Source organism: Haliaeetus leucocephalus, unplaced genomic scaffold (assembly GCF_000737465.1).
Source record: "Haliaeetus leucocephalus isolate CR32 unplaced genomic scaffold, Haliaeetus_leucocephalus-4.0 Scaffold2, whole genome shotgun sequence".
In the NCBI taxonomy this organism is placed as follows: Eukaryota; Metazoa; Chordata; class Aves; order Accipitriformes; family Accipitridae; genus Haliaeetus; species Haliaeetus leucocephalus.
In genome coordinates, this window is record NW_010972438.1 from 140,701 (window position 1) to 157,932 (window position 17,232).

At 42.4% G+C, this 17,232-nt stretch overlaps 1 protein-coding gene across 1 annotated transcript in view; it reads left to right on the forward strand.

The window, feature by feature from the left end:
• The window catches only part of FGD5 (FYVE, RhoGEF and PH domain containing 5), a 99,252-nt gene that overhangs the window by 56,597 nt on the left and 25,423 nt on the right, over window positions 1-17,232 (forward strand). Inside the window, exons 5-10 of the mRNA XM_010569991.1 lie at window positions 2,796-2,951; window positions 4,897-5,049; window positions 8,799-8,886; window positions 11,892-11,942; window positions 13,524-13,582; window positions 17,021-17,092. Of these exons, the coding sequence (XP_010568293.1) occupies window positions 2,796-2,951; window positions 4,897-5,049; window positions 8,799-8,886; window positions 11,892-11,942; window positions 13,524-13,582; window positions 17,021-17,092 (579 nt within the window). The remainder of the gene's footprint in view (window positions 1-2,795; window positions 2,952-4,896; window positions 5,050-8,798; window positions 8,887-11,891; window positions 11,943-13,523; window positions 13,583-17,020; window positions 17,093-17,232) is intronic.

Consider the following 17,232-nt stretch of genomic DNA (forward strand, 5'->3'; position numbering starts at 1 on the left):
CGATGTAGTGTTAGCGTATCCATAACATGTGGTAGATTCTGTCTTAAATCTAAAAGTTGGTTGTTTTCCTAGTAATGCTATATTTTAATAAGTCTTGTGGTCTGGACTACTGACCAGACCACACTAAATCACATCACATCAGTACGGTCCCTCCTGGCTTCAAAGTCAGTGAATCTAAGTATATTCAGCTACAAAGCTTCCATTCAAGTATTCTAAATGCTGAATTTAAAAACAATACTTGATTTGATACTTACTGGAAAAAACTGGCATGTGTAGGCATGCAGAGAATGCTGCAATTCCCTAGCCTTACCTTCACACACAAAAAAAGAAAGGAAGGACAGATAAGGACAGACAGTATTTTTATAAGGAAGGAAGCTTTGCAATCTCTAGTCTGCAGCTGCTGTACCAAAACGAGTCACCAGGAGCTTTCAAGCCTCACAGTTAATGTGGCCTCTCTACTGAGCTGTTGTTTTGATTATTTACTCCGGTTTTCACTCTCACCCCTTTTTTCCTGATCTTTTGCAATAAAAACTCCATGCACTTCATGGCTTATTGGGATGTAGAAAAAGATTAGAAAAGGCACTCGCAGAATTAGTTTCTAAGCAATTGTATATGAATGCCCAGTTTCTGCTCTCATCACAAACTGGGATGCACTTAGGTTTTTTAATTGTTCACTTATTTTCATAGAAAAACTGAGATTCAGATACTTTGCCCATGAAGACCTGACTAGCAGAAATAGGAAATTCAGCAGTAAGAGCCCAACCTGACCCTGATGGAGGAACACACGGAGTCATCTCTTTACAGGGAATACAGAGGAGAATTAAACCTGTAACAGTTCTGCAGGACCATCCTCAGACAAACACTGAATACTATACTAAAGCTTTTCAATTACTTGTACTTTGTAGGAATACTGAAGAAGCAGGTGCTGAAATCATACCCTTTTAATTTTATTGAATGAAGGCTGCTGCTTTTGAACAACAGATACTACTATGAAGATAAACCATCTAGTTACAGTGCCCTAGCTCCTGGCAAAGGCAGCCAGAATGCCTGGATTAGGAAGCTGCCTCACGCTACTCAGCAGCAAAGCATTAGTTATACCTCTGCACAGCATCAGCTTTCCTGCCTTGCTGTGTGGTGCATTGCGTTGCACCCCATTGCCACAGTTTGCATTCAGACCTTGTCATGGTATAACCCCAGCCAGCAACTAAGCACTATGCAGCCACTCACTCACTTCCCCCCCACCCAGTGCAATGGGGGGAGATAATGAGGAAAAAAAAAAGTAAAACTCATGGGCTGAGATGAGAACAGTTTAATAGGACAGAAAGGAAGAAAATAATAATAATAATAATAATAATAATAATAATAATAATAGAATTGGAATATACAACACAAGTGATGCACAATGCAATTGCTCACCACTCGCCTACTGATGCCCAGTTAGCTCCCAAGCAGCAATCCGCACCCCCAAGCCAACTCCCCCTAGTTTATATACTGGGCATGATGTCACATGGTAGGGAGTATTCCTTTGGCCAGTTTGGGTCAGCTGTCCTGGCTGTGTCCCCTCCCAACTTCTTGTGCCCCTCCAGCCTTCTTGCTGGCTGGGCATGAAGAGCTGAAAAATCCTTGACTTAGTCTAAACACTACTTAGCAACAACCGAAAACATCAATGTGTTATCAACATTCTTCTCATACTGAATCCAAAACATAACACTGTGTCAGCTACTAGAAAGAAAATTAACTCTATCCCAGCTGAAACCAGGACAGACCTCCACAAAGCCCAGGCAGCTTTAAATGCCTGAGCTTAGCCACTGCCTGTGAAGAGGGGATGTGTCTGACAGCAGCAGGCAGGGGAAAGAAACAGTGGCTGGTAGGAATCTGCAAAGGGCCAGGGCACCACAGGAGCTAAAGTCTCTCGAGTGTATCCAGGTGCCAGCAAAGGCTCCTTTACAAGCATGAAGCAGAGAAGATGGATTTTGTAGGAATTGGGCTTTTACCTGAAAACATTTCAGCATCCAGAGCTCTGGATGAAGGAGACTTAAGCAATGTTTTGCACACAAAATATCTGCTGGCTGCTGCTGGGATGATTTTCTAATGCCCAGGGATCCAATACAAATTATCACTGCAGTTTGAGATGGAGGCCTTATTCCTCACTTCCAAGTCAAAGCTGGGGAAACATTTTGCTATGCACTCTTAAACAGGTGCCCTAATATGTACCAGAGCTAGCTACATTTTAATATAGAGGAAATTACTCCTGTGCCTACATAATTTATAAATCACTTCAGGATCAAAACCATTTCTAAGATGAGGAAAAAAGGTCTCAGTTAGGTTTCATAGGGAAGGTATAGCTTCTTCCTCTCTTTAAGTTCACATTTGGAGACAAGTGTTGCAAATTTTAGCACAAGACTTGTACACATTGATGTTTTTCATGTCAAGCTGTTGGACCCAATGAAATGACAGGAGAATCTCATCCTTCATTTTTAAAAACTATGTTTCTGGTTAAGAAATGCTATAAAAATGAGACCAGCTACATCCAGAAAAACAGGGAAAAAAGGCAAGGTAAATAAAAAGATACCAAACTCATTATATGCATAACGGTCTGATGGCTTGGTCAGGTGAAATGTTCAATTTTGGGTTGACAGCATTGTGGAATTCAGCTGAAAATCTGTGTGAACTAATGAATGGAAAAAAACATATGCTATGACTAAAGCAGAGTTTAGGAGTTGAGAAATTGTAACGATAATTTCAGAAAAGAGACTTTAAGTCTGTTTGCCCAATTTCTGTATTGTTGTTCACAGGATTTCTATGAAGGTATCTTGAAAGTACTTGGAGAAGAAGGTGAAAATGAGCAGGAAGAAGTTAAACTCAAGCAGGGCTTAAGTGAACTCCCTGAAATTTATGAATTACACCAAGACATCCTGGGACAACTGGAAGAAAGAGTCCTTAAATGGCAAGTATAGAATGGCATGGTTTGGTAGCCTTAACATACCTTTCACAGCAGGTGGGTGAACTTGTCGGTGTTTCCTTGATCCCACTGGCAGGGAGCCTGGGATTCCAGCAGACATGATAGGAGTGGAACCTGAACTACTTTGGCAGATTTTGCATCCAGGCAGGAAGGAAGTAAATGTAGAGGCTGTCAGGCTAAGAAACCAAATACTGAAACATTTACGCAGTGCACAGCCCATGACTCCAAAACAGCCCTGTCAGTCAGTGTGAGGACAGCCTGCTTCATATTCATTATCCTCTGATGCTAGTTCACAGACATCACCAAGCAGCTTCACACTTGTGGCGTGAAGATCACAGACTCATGCCATAGGAAGCAGGAACAACAGACATCAGAATTGGTCCTAAAGAATCATCTGCTTACAGAAATCTACATAGCCACTGCATAGCTCTCAGATAAGGGACACCCCATCACTCCTAGCACTAAGGCAGGGCTCTGCACAGGCTAGGCTTCCAAGCCAAACAGACGCTGTCAGCCTGCTGAGGGACTCCACATAAGCCAAACATCCTTATAGGGCAAGTCGTTCCATGAGAGAATAAGACCATGCCTAAAGACAGACAAAGCTCAAATTCATTCAGTTAAGGAGACCTCTGACCTAAGCCAGGCTGCCAGGCCGTAGTGTATCAAACTGCTGGAATAAGAATGTCTAAGAGAAATTACCTCTGCAGACCCAAGCTGACTAAACCTACAGCAGCTAGCACAGGCCCTGGCCTAGACTGAACTACTCTGGCTCTGACAGCCTCACACCTCCACCTTGCTGGAGTCCAGGAGGCAGTGGCTGATCCTATCGCAGCACTGCCCCTGAGCAGTTAAGGAAGTCGATTAGATCAGGAGAACTTTTCGCTAACAATCCTAAATGCAGGGCACAGCTCTCCTTGTCAGCCCTGCACTTTCAAGTCAAAGCACACAACAAGGAAAGAAAAGGCTAAAGAGAATGTTATATTGGTTCATGTCCACCAAGGGACTGTTACAAATGGCAGAAAGACTTAAAAAATTTCATCAGTGATTTATACACTCATACCACAAACAGAAGTGGTGTTTTCGGCTGGGATCTAAAATGGCTTGTTGCGTCCTAAAGAAGTCATAGTCCTACTCTAGCAGCATCCTGCTTGTTCTCTCAGACAAAAGGGACACAACTGGAAATGCCCTAAGATTCTGTCCAGAACTACTCTGTGACACCGGAGAAAAAAGAGGGCTGTATTGCAAATGCTGTCAACACAACAGAATGACACGTGGCATATGGCTGCACTCATACAGGTTCACAGGTGACTACCACCCTTGAACCTTCCAGTAAGTCCTTCCATGTGCCTGAGCTCCCCCAGACACTCTGTTGCTCTGACATCCCCAGGAACTCATGTTCCTCTCCTAACTATGATCACTCTTTTGCAGTCACAGATTTTGTCCTGTTCTCTCCCTGTGCATGCTTCATAAATATTACAATACTGTGCAACTGGGTGCTGAGACGGATGATGGTAGGGCAGTGCTGAGAAGCGGGCAATGAAGGAGAGCTGAAGATATGATATTACAACTGAAGATGTTGTATTATCCCCCACAACCAGTGCTCAAAGCACTGCAGCAGCTTGAAGGTCTGTTTGGAGCAGCAGAAGCTATGTCCAGAAAGGAGATATTGTACCCACTATGGACACACAGTGCTGCCATGGCAAAGGCACAGCCAAAGGATCAGCCCCCCCATGGCACCCATTGAACAGCAGCCCACTTTGTTGTCCAGTATGTCCATGAAGCACTGCCTCTTCCCTGCGATTTAACCCAGGCTTTAGCTGCACAATATCCTGCACTACTGTGGGTCTAATACAATGAGAAAGGAGTATGGTTCTTCTTTAATTTTTATTTATTTGTTTGTTTGCTGCTTCTTCTCTTTCTGTGGCCTTAGGGAGGAACACCAGAAAGTTGCTGATGTTTTTCTCTCCAGAAAGTCAAGGCTGAATCACCACACAGCATACATTATGCAGTTTGATAGGAATTTGGCTTTGCTAGATGAAACCTGCCTTAAATATTCCCAAGTGGCTACCATAATTCAGGAGTTTGAGGTAAGGCTCCCATGTTTTTTTAGCTGCATTAATGCATGGTTGTGCCACAGGGCTTACTCAAAGATATTTTTTCTACAACTCCTCCAGTGTTCACACAGGATAAAATGGGAGAATAGCTCTGTTCACACATCCTGGTGCTAAAACGGAAGTGAGGTGTTCACATGTGCATGTTGTGTTTCTGTTTCTGTTACCCACACACCCCTGTGTGTGCATACAGAATGTATGTGAATCTACAGATCCGTGACTATATTTTGCTGAAATATATGCACATAATGGAGTAGTTCCTCAGTCACGTATTAACTTATTAAGTTCTTTGAGGATGTGTTAGAGTTAATAAGTATTATTATTACCATCTCTTCATATCGTCTCTTCTTTCACTGCATTTTCATTCCTTTCTTTTATACTGGGTCTGGTCAGGATGAAGTCAGGGTTAGCCTGTATAGGTAGGTGCTTAGCTGCTGGCAGCAATCAACCCACAAGATCTTTACAATTGCATTTCTCTGTATTTTTAAATGCCTGTTAACTGCTTCCTCTGTTTACAGAGGATGTTGTGACAGGCAACACTGAACTGCACAGGAAGACACAAACAGGGTTCTTTTCATCTAGACTCCCTGAATGGTCTGTAACTTCTAGGCCTGTAATCTCTGGCCATGTAGCAAGAAACAGGTATTTTCCAGTTGTGTTAACTCAGTCATCGGTGCTGAATAACTGAAAAACACCATCAAGATACACGTGACAGAAATTCCATGATTCCTGATTACATTTTAAAGTACTGGCACTGTGGCCACTTCACATAATTTCAAAAGCATATACCCATATGTGGATGGGAAAGTTCAGCTGGGCTATACTGACTCTATTGAGCTAAAATGGTTAAAAGCTACACTGCTTTATTGTGGGTCTAGAACCCCTGTTTCTTATTATCTTTATCTGGTAAGAGAAATAACAATGTGCACTTGGGTGGCAGAGGGGCTGTAAGGATAAATTAGTGATCGGACCTTAAAGGTTATTTAGAGTGCCAGCTTTATGGGGTATGGATTGTGTTTTTCTCTGCAGCACATGTGAAATATTAAGGATAACAATTAATTTCAGAAGACATTTGGAAGTCAGCATTTACAAACAGATACCTTGCAGTCACAATTATTTCCTGTTAGCAGCTGAGGGAATCTCTGGTGGTTCACACTGCTCTGAACATGAACTTGGCAAATGCAGGTTTTCTAGTGAAAAGCATCCCTCCAGCCACAGGCCTACACACTTCTGTCTTAACTATCAACCCTGAAATTTAGCTCTTACTTCTAAGAAAACAGATGAGGCTTTTCCTAGGATGAGATCAGCAGGATTTTGCCCTAGAATCAGTGAGCTCTGTAACTTCTTGCCCTCTTACATGCATGCATACACACACAAATGAGGGGGAGGTGTATCTCAGTCCTTTCCTATGGCATTTTTTTAAAGCATGACCACTATAGCCTTCCAGTCTAACAACACAGAATTTAGGGCCTCATCTTGTTTCTGGCACCTTTGACTTGAGTATGGGGGACTGGGAATGCTCAGCACAACCCTGAATGCACATTTGGTGATGGTAATCAGCCAGTTAGAGGAGTAATGCAGTAACAAGAGACATCTCTGCTGTCTTGGAAAATGTTGTCTCTTGCCAGCCTTCCTTTAAACAGTTAGATTCCTGTTCTCATTTTGTCCCTTCACAAGTGGCAAACACTTCAGAAATGTTTATCAATGAACACTGAAACCCTGTGAAATTAGACTGGATTTTGGACTTCCACCTTGTAAGGAACCATCTGGGTTTTGTGCCACTCCTCTCGGGTACTGTAAGGTTCTGTTTCTTGGTGCCTCTGGCGATGTGGAGACTTTTGAGGATTGAGTTTTGTGGCTTTCTATTGTTTTTGCAGCACTGTTGTGACACTTAATAGATATACAGCAAGTTTTCCTATTTTAATTGAGCCCTTACAGAATAGAATCATTTAGGTTGGAAAAGACCCTCAAGATCATCAAGTCCAACCATAAACCTAACACTGCCACTAAACCATGTCCCTAAGCGCCACGTCTTTGAAATACCACCAGGGATGGTAACTCAAACCACCTCCCTGGGCAGCCTGTTCCAGTGCTTGATAACCCTTTCAGTGAAGGAATTTTTCCTAATATCCAATCTAAACCTCCCCTGGCACAACTTAAGGCCGTTTCCTCTCATCCTATCACTTGTTACCTGGGAAAAGAGACCAACCCCCACATCGGTACAAGCCCCTTTCCTGTGCTTCCTTTTCTCCAGACTAAACAACCCCAGTTATCCTCAGCTGCTCCTCATAAGACTTGTGCTCCAGGCCCGTCACCAGCTTCGTTGCCCTTCTTTGGACATGCTCCAGCACCTCAATGTCTTTCTTGTAGTGAGGGGCCCAAAACCGAACACAGTGTTTGATGTGCAGCCTTACCACTGCTGAGTACAGGGGGACGATCACTTCCCTAGTCCTGCTGGCCACACTATTTCTGACAAAAGCCAGAATGCTATTGGCCTTCTTGGCCACCTGGGCACACTGCTGGCTCATATTCAGCCAGCTGTCGACCAGCACCCCCAGGTCCTTTTCCACCAGGCAGCTTTCCAGCCACTCTCCCCGAGCCTGTAGCACTGTATGGGGTTGTTGTGACCCAAGTGCAGAACCCGGCACTCAGCTGAATGTTATACAACTAGCCTTGACCCATCAATCCAGCCTGTCCAGATCCCTCTGGTAGAGCCTTTCTACCCTCAAGCAGATCAACATTCCCGCCAAATGCGGTGTTGTCTGCAAACTTACTGAGTGTGCACTCAATCCCCTCATTCAGATAAATGATAAAGATATTAAACAGAACTGGCACCACTACTGAGCCCTGGGGAACACCACTTGTCAAGGGCCACCAACTGCATTTAACTCCATTCACCACCACACTTTGGGCCTGGCCATCCAGCCAGTTTTTTACCCAGCAAAGAGTACGCCCATCCAAGCCACGAGCAGCCAGTTTCTCCAGGAGAATGCTGTAGGAAATGATGTCAAAGGCTTTGCTAAAGTCCATGTAAACAACATCTGCAGCCTTTCCCTCATCCACTAAGTGGGTCACTTTGTCATAAAAGGAGATCAGGTTAGTCAAGCAGGACCTGCCTTTCATAAACCCATGCTGACTGGGCCTGATATGCGGCAACATGCAATTGAGTTGAATCTAAAGAGTAAAGGTAAAGAGAAAAATGCTGCTATTTTTTCATGTGTGTGTTAAATCAGATCACGACCTCACTTTATTTTCTTGTAAACACTCTCCGGACATTGAGTTCCAACTCAATCACAATACTTGCTGTATTTTGCTCAATTCCTTGTCTTGAAATAAGATACTAAAAAGTTGCAGGCAGAAGAAACTTTCAGTCCAAAAAAGGAACAACAATGACAAGCCTCACTGAGATCTGATACCTCTGCCTTCTGATGCCACCCTAAAATCTTTATGGCTTACCTTCTAAATGGTATTCACTTTCCTCCCTTTTCCCTCTGAGTCCAAACTATTTGTGAATGATGCCATAGGAAATAAACTGTTTACGGTACTTCTTTATAGTCACAAAGACAATACCCTCTGGCAAGCTGGGTAAATTGGGAATGGTTCAATGGAATTTGTGCATGCAACTGGTAGCAAACTTTCATTGTACGTATCAGGTGGAGATGACAGTTTGCTGCTGAGCTCACACATCCCTGATCTTTGTTTCCTTTCCCTTTCATTGAGGACAGCAGAGCTCTGGTGGCAGCCCTCAGAGTGTGAAACACCAGCTTTTGAAAGTGGTGCAGCGTGTCTTCCAGTATCGTGTGCTGCTCACAGGTCAGTAAAATCACTGTCAAAGCTACTCAGTGGAAACCCTCCCATGATGTTCTGTGCCTCCATTGTGCCACATGTTGGTGCCAAGACAGCTAAAATAGGGCTGAAGCAGTGTGGAATTTCCCGGGAACTTCAATATGCTTAGTACAGGACTCAGGAAATGTCAGAGAGCCTGGGAAGGAGCGGGCACTTCTTCAGCACAACCATGCTGAAAGGTCACAGAAAAGTGTAGTCAGGTGGTTTTAGCCATTCCTTCTTGGCTTTTTCCTTCTGTGAATTAGGAGAGGCAGAGTTCAGCCTCACTGCCAGCAAACAGGTTTGATTTTAGTTATGTCAAGGGCAATTACCAAAGACAGTAGGGGACTGTAGTCCCCAGCAAGGGGACTCTGCATTGCATCCTGTATGACAGTGGCAAGCACCATCCACTTGTACTCTATCAACAAAGCAGTTGTACCCAGTACTGCACCCTAAGCCCTATGTACAGTACACCTAAGGCTAGTGATAAGTTTAAGTCAAAATCCCAGTCCAATTTCTCTGCATTGTAGGAGACAGAGATCCAAATTTACATTAACAGTACATTTACAGATTTTACATTTACAGTAACATCTTCCCTTTACATTCAGGACCATATATATCACTCCCACCTGGAGTCTCTCCAAGGGGGTTGTGTTCCCTCTGGTGGCTCATTCTCTGCAAGCCACAGCAAATCTAGCAAGTCTGAGCCTGTGAGGGGAGCAAGCTTTCTGAAGCAGGATGTGGCGCCTAGAAAGAACTGTGAAGTTTAGGTTTCTAACAAATGAACTGGTTGGGGAAGGAAATGGTGAAATGTAACAATGAATCTCAGTGTTGTCCAGTAATTTAGTCAGATCAGAACACAAAAGAGCAAGGATCCATAGACATAAAGATGGAGAAATGCTTTGGGAGTATGTATATGTGTGGGTGGAGAGGGATGCAAGATGAGTTATGTGTGGGACAGTAAAAAGGAATCCATAAACCTTGCCCATACTCAACAGCTGATGAAGGGCACAGCATATTAGAAGGGACTCCTATAGATGCAGCAGAACAAAGTGACCATATGAAATTTTTATTCACAGCACAGATTAGCAGCAGTTTCATCTTGCTTCAGACACTTTGATCAAGGATGTAACTCATTATTCACAGCTGGTTTTGCTTTTTTAGTACGAGCAATACAAATGAACACCGGGTGCCAAGAGTAGGCCTTTTTTCGTGTCTGACTTGCTTCCCTCTCTGGGTGTGTTTACATTAAGGACAACCTTCCAGACTTCCTGGTTGCAGTACTTAGTAGTCTCACATGATCCTTACAGTGTTTTTAGTGCATGCACACAAACACTGCATCTAAGAAAAAAGACTTGGCATGTCCCTGTCAGAAATACCCCCACTATGCTCCATTTTCTCTGCCCATTTCTGTGGTCCACAAGGTAAATTGCAAACATGAAGCATGGTATTTTGTGAGAGAGCTGGAATTCAGTCCAACTCCAGTGATTGGATTCCATCTATGCTTGAAGCAACTTAAGCTCCTCCTTGTCCCAGGTACTGGCACTAACTGGGAAAAGAAAAGCTTTCGTGTGTAGTGAGATAAGGTCTTCTGGATAAAGCTATTTCAGAAAATAGGTTTACTGCTTCAGTTCTTCACCTCAAGAAACCAAGCCCCTCTTTGCCTGCTAGGACAGAGTAGGTCTGGAACAGTGCAGTCCTTCAGATTCCCTAGACAGCATAAAAAAAAATTAGAATATGCAGGTGTACTTGTGTGTTCATAACTGGCTGTTTCTACCAGATAAGGAAGGGTATTTTATGAGGATATTGGTTGCCAATTACTGCACTACAGCCAAAAGGAATTGCCCACTCAGTTAAATGTCCATAGCCAAGGACAGAGCTTGCAGCTGTGAAAAGGAATGCTAAATATTGCCTGATAACACCACACAACCCCTTGCTGCCTGCCTGAGTACCAGCAGATGCTTTCCTGAATGCATGTAAAAGCCAGGTAGATTTTGGGATGCCAGGGAGGGCACAGCACTAGAAAGAGAAACAGCTATGGACAGGACATTCAAGGGAATGGATATCCATGCACAGCACCATTCTCAGCACAGAGGCCTAATTATTGGATGCAGAATTTAGGAGCCTGGATTCATCAGAAAGATAAGAATGAAGTATTTCAGGATTAGGCTTTTCAAATGGTGGCACTTAGATACTACAGTCATTAAAAGCATAAAGACACAGACAAAGAACAGACAGACGATCAAAGGCAAGCAGTCCAAACAAAACTGACAGGTTAAAGGTTTGAATATAATGCAAATATAATTCCTGTAAACGTAAGTCCTATTGTGTGTATTTTACAGAACCTCAGAATGAGACTGAGTTCTGTAGTAATCATTGAACTCTGCATGTACAGAACCAGAGTCTCCTTCCTGTGTCTATAAAATGCATGTAATGAATTTACTATAAATATAGAAAATCAGCCATTACAGCTAACCCCATTCATTCAGATGGGAATATAGAATTCATTAGAAAAACAATTATTTGTAAAGTGGTGCTACGCAGAAATTCTTTTGGCTGAGAAACAAGAAAATATTTTTGTCACTCTCTGTTTAGTTGTTCATACCTGCCAAGTTATGTGATGAGTGAAAATCTGTATCAATGCTCTTGCATTGATTCTCAAAGCAGAATGAAGTAAAATATGAGTTTTGCTTTGGAAAGAGGCTATATACACTTAATTATTTGGGAATAAAGTGATATGGGACATTACTGTGGATGCCCTATCCCTGGAAGTGTTCAAGGTCAGGTTGGATGGGGCTTTGAGCAACCCGGTCTAGTGAAAGATGTCCCTGCCCATGGCAAGGGGGTTGCACTAGATGATTTTTAAGGTCCCTTCCAACCCAAACCATTCTATGACTGTAAAATTAAGATTTTATGTTTTAGCTAATAATACTACAAATTATGTGGATTTGTATTCTGATTACTGGATGTCTGTGTTTGATTATTTTCTACAGATTACTTGAATAATCTTTGCCCTGATTCTACAGAGTATGAAGCCACACAAGGTAAAATGAAATGGGTAGAACAAAAATTCTGCTTTGCTAACTCTGCTTCCAAAGAGGTACAGGATCTATACTGGTAATATATGGAAGAGGATTATTTTCAAGATTTTCTGTCAATAGGTTAGATGTAAGATCTGTAAGAACTGATTACTAATTTAGACAAATTATTTAGGGCAAGAAACCTATCTTTTTTTCATTGAAACATGTGGGCTTCCTATAGTTTTGACATAATGAACTTACAGAAGAAGAAATTATCATCTAGACAAGCATGGTGCAGATATTGTAGTTCTGCCCCAGTCAGCGAGGAAATCCTAGTCCTCTTTGGTTCTGTCTATATTTGGCCTGGTCATTGTAAAGTCAGTTGGGATGGCTCCACCTGCTTGTGTGTGTACCATTATCTATGGTATGCCTGCTGTGCTTTGTGAACTTTGGAGAAACCCAGGAGGTTTGAATTGGGTATCTGTATTCTGGATTCCTTAAGCCTAAGTAAACTTGAAAGACATTGCATAAAAATCAGTTCTGCATAATCAAGAACAAATCTAGATGTTCAGCTGCTAACACCATCCTTTCCAACACATCAGATGGATAAAACAGAAGTCTCTTACTCCCACTGAAGTCAAAGCAAGGTTTAGCTGTGGCTTCAGTGGGAGTGGCTTCCACACTGGAGTAAGCAGGAATAACACTGTATTAATGAAACCAGTTCACCTCTGTTACACCCAGTGTAAATCCGAACCAACTCATAGCGGTAAGGCCTGCGACTGACTGAAGGTCAGTCTGTTCTGACGTAGAGTCTTGTGCAAGATTTAGGACCCTAGTCACTGACAGTGGGACTACAGCTATACCAGTAATTTAAACAAGGCCAGGGCAGACGCTCGAGCCTTGTGGCCACAACTGCCTATCTCGTTTGTGGTTAGCACACGCTTGTCACATTTCTGGCCAGTGATGTCTAGCATGCTCCCACATTACACCCAGAAACAGATAGGATGCCCTGTTCTACAGGGGAAGAGATCTGAGATAAGGACCTGAGCCATGTTATGTCACTGCTCTCAGGGCCAGCAAACATGCCCTGGCCCAGGTTATTTGCCAATGGGAAATGCTTTGGGTGTTAATTTATGTCAACATTTCATACACATTTCTGTGAGAAAGGGATGACCTGTCCTCTCCCTCGGCAGTAAGGGGAAACAGATCACCTTAGATTGCCATGCTTTTGGATGGCTAAAGCTGTGTTACATAAATCTCTCCCTACCACAAGCTCTGATTGCCAAAAATCTGCAACTAGAAAACATCACAAAAAGATTTTGTGCCATGCTAGGTGCTTAAAAGGGACCTTGTGAGTTCTCTTGGTCAGCACAAATATGATGCAGAGTTTTGCACAAGAGAATGATGAAGGGAAGGGGAAATAACAGCACTATGCCTTGTCTTTTCTGGGCAGTTTCATTCTGAAGGTGCCAAAGAAGTTAAAGGAGCTGCTGCTGGGGATGTTGTTTGATTTTTTTAAAAGATGCCCTTGCAGACAGAAGGAATTTGGGTTATTCTCCTACTCTTTCATGTTATTTATGGCGTTTGTTTTGCTTCATCCCTCAGCTGCCTTATTCGTTGTTTCTGAAATCACAGACCGAGCCAACGACAGCATGCTCCAAGCGGTGAGTCCTACCATGACACATGCTCTCCTGATCAATAGTGTCTTTTCTGCACATCTGCTGAAGTGAATACATATCTCTGCTAAATTCTGAAGCCTCCTCCAGGGTGATACTCAAGGGTTTATACAGATCTGACTTACAGTATTGCAGATACGGAGTAGGTTTATGTCCTTTAGTGCAGCTGTGCAAGATGTAAGTCACCACAGCAAGCAGCACAGTTTTTTTCCCTCTTGGGGTTGCTGAGATGGTGTGTGAAGCAATGACATGAGAGACGGGAATTGTCATGGTTCTATTTCTAGCCTGGGATGTTTTTAGATATGAAATGTTGAAGACATCACAATTGTACTGTCAAAGATACATTTTGAACTCATTTATGTAATTTTCCACAATTCTGGAATCCCATTTTACTTCAGGAGAATAGGTGATGATCTGTTGTCATGGCTTGAGATCATCTCTGCACAAAACCAGAAACCCACCAGTTGGACTTCATGTTGATCTGTAGTAATTTCACCACTGGCTTCAGGAGAAGCAGGTTCAGAGCTTCAGTCTCAATTTGTAGCTATCAGATGGGGAAAGAGGCAGATCTCAGATTTTAAAAAATGCAAAGAATTTAAGAAGGTACTCTAATTACAGAACAAACTGAACAATGCCACTCAAGATTGAGCATTTATAACTTGTCATGTACCTTGTTGAAGTTCTAAGCAATAATTTAGACTTGGCATGTACCTGGAAGGAGGAAGATTTCTGCTGCCACTTATCAACTCATCAAACTACACTCCAAAAATCTGACAGGAGCATTGAATTATGATCTACGTTTTCTGCAGAATATCAATGATTCATTATTAGCTTTTTTGTTTTGTGATAAAAACACTCTAGCAGTTTTTCCCTGGGAAAAATTAACCCAGGATTTTCAGACACATTGTGAGATTAGCTATCTTCACAGCCTTTTCATCAAGTAGGAAAACACTATTCACAATTTACAGATGTGCAAACAGAGGCATAAGGCATACCATCACTGCCTAGCATTAAGTCTATCTGTAACTCTAGGAGACATTCACTACTTGAACTAAGCAGGGTTTGTATTGCTCTCTGAAATTCTACAATCTAATAGAGGCCCTGAGATGCTAAAAGCTATAAATCATTGTTGCTATTAACAGCTGGTGAATTCCTTGGGGAGGCGTTCCTCCTGCATAGACATAATGATAACATGATGGAAGCTGCAGTTCACTGCTAAAATGGCCAGAGAAGGATTTCAGCCACCCACATCTGCAATACTAATTGGGTGGAGCTTTGTTTTCATTTTTTAATCATAGTTTGTGAAGGATATTTGAAAAGAAAATGATGATAGTTTTAAGGAGAATGAAGAAAACTATGTAAATAGGGCATTTTAAGGGAACTGTAGGGAAACTATGCCTCAGCTGCCCATATTCCCAGATAAATCACTGTCCTTCACATGTGATGGCTGTTTGACTTCCTACAGGAAATGAGTTTGATACTTCTCTGTCCATTTCCTGGTGAACATGTGTCCATACTGCAAACGTCAGCATTACAACAGGCACCTCTGCCAGCAGTCCTAAGAAAAGCTGAGGTGTATCCGAGCTGGAGCAACTTCTCTCACTCTTGTAGAAACCCCAATGAGTAATACTAGAATTGGCCATGAGTGTGCTCACAGGAGGGCACTGCCTTTTCTGTGGATGAAGAACAGGTTTCCATTGTGGAAGCTGTCAATTTGACAAGTTTTGCTACGGCTAAAATACCCTTTAGTGATGGGAAAGTCCTTTGCAAATGTCTTTTGCAAATGTCAGCTGTCCCATGATCCCTGGTATTTCCTGTGCTATTAGTTTATAGATTCTGCTTCCATTTTGCTGGCCTATAGTATTTTAGAAGTGACCTGAAAAATTCCATTTGTTACTTCCTGCATTGCAAAAGAGATACGCGATCGCTGGAATTCTTGAAAACGTGTCAACTGCCAGTTATATTGCATGGTCACAATGCAGCCCTGTGCTGGTCAAGGCTTGTAGGTGTTTCCATATGTTTGATATGCGGTTACTGATTAAGAACTAAACCTAGTATCATGCTAAACAAGTGTAATATTTCACCAGGACAGTAACATATGGAGGTACTTCAGGCTTGTCTCAAAAAGCAAGCTGAGAGAGGTACATTAATTGTGTTAGCTGAAATCCAAGGTAAATTAGCCTTGACAGACCATCATGTTGACATGGATGTGCTCCTTCTGGTATCTGTGATAGCTTTCTTAATTAGCTGATTCTGTAGACAGCACTGATTTGTATCAGGCAGATACATTGTACAATCTAATGGAGTCTAACTAAGCCCAGGGGTATCTTAATGCCAGTCAATGGAGCATAGGAAAACAGACCATTATCTGTCATAACAGAAAACTGTAGTCAAAGGCTGACAGGTCTGAAGCTATATCAGATATGGTCCTTAGTCTGTAGTTTATCTGGGTACATAACTAAGGATTTAGGATACAATAGCTAACTTAGACAAGAGACTCCTAATTTTTAGATATATTCTGGTGATGACTCGTTGCTGCTGTGCAGCCCATTCTACTGTTCTGACCAGATAAAACCACAGCTGAATCCTGTGTACAAGCCTCAGTTTTAGCAGCCTCACCTGCTAAACGGAAGGAGATTTGAAAAGACTCTAGCAATATTGCAAAGGTACAGACATCCCTTCTTTCTCCTTTTTATATTCATCCAATACCATCTTTTTTATGAGAGCACAGACTTAGCTAGATCAATCTTATTTACCATCTTTGTAGATAAATTCATGCCACATGCCAGCACCCACTGACTGACTGTGCTTTAAGACCAGGTAGGCAGTTAATAGTATCAGAGTTTGATAATGAAATTCCTGATTTTTGCAAAGCATTAAAAGAGAGATGCAGCTTCATTGCCTGCTTACTAGTTAACCTTCTAAATCCCCTATTGCAAAGCCATTAATCCATTATCACAGAATATAAACCTCCAGATAATTCTAGCAACAGTTCTATAGTATTAAAGCATGCTTTGGATTATCCGTGTCATGCCAGTAATGCACAGGCCTTTGGAGCAGATACTGTACTTTGTCTCTGCTTCCAGTTTATTAGTTCCCAGATCAATAAATTCAGCAAAGAGACCACTGTATAAATATCATATGGAGTTAGCAGGTCCTTTTGAAGGTGAACTGAGCTATCAGAGGTAACAGGACTGTAGAAGGCCACAGCAGATGTGAATGCAGATGATGAGGTTTTATAAAACCTATAAGGCTGGAATAAGACTTTCTGGGCATAAAATCCCTGGGTTCACATCTCTCTGAAACCTAATTCTGTAATACCACTTCTAGAGAAATAAAATGGTGAGGAGGGGTGAAGGAAGGTTTGCCTGCTTGTCTAAACAACAGTCACCACGCTGTCTCCTAAATGCTGTTTCTCTCCCCCAGGAAAACTTGCAGAAGCTGGTACACATTGAGCACAGTGTGAGAGGGCAGAGCGGCCTCCTCCAGCCAGGAAGGGTGAGTGCTGCAGGCAGACCTACGCTGATAAGGGCATTGTTTCCAGCCAGCTATGTCTCTGATTGTGTGGATGGCCAGATTTCAGGCGTCTACAGGTGTTGTTTACTGAGCTACTGTGATAAAGAGTTGGAGCACTGCTT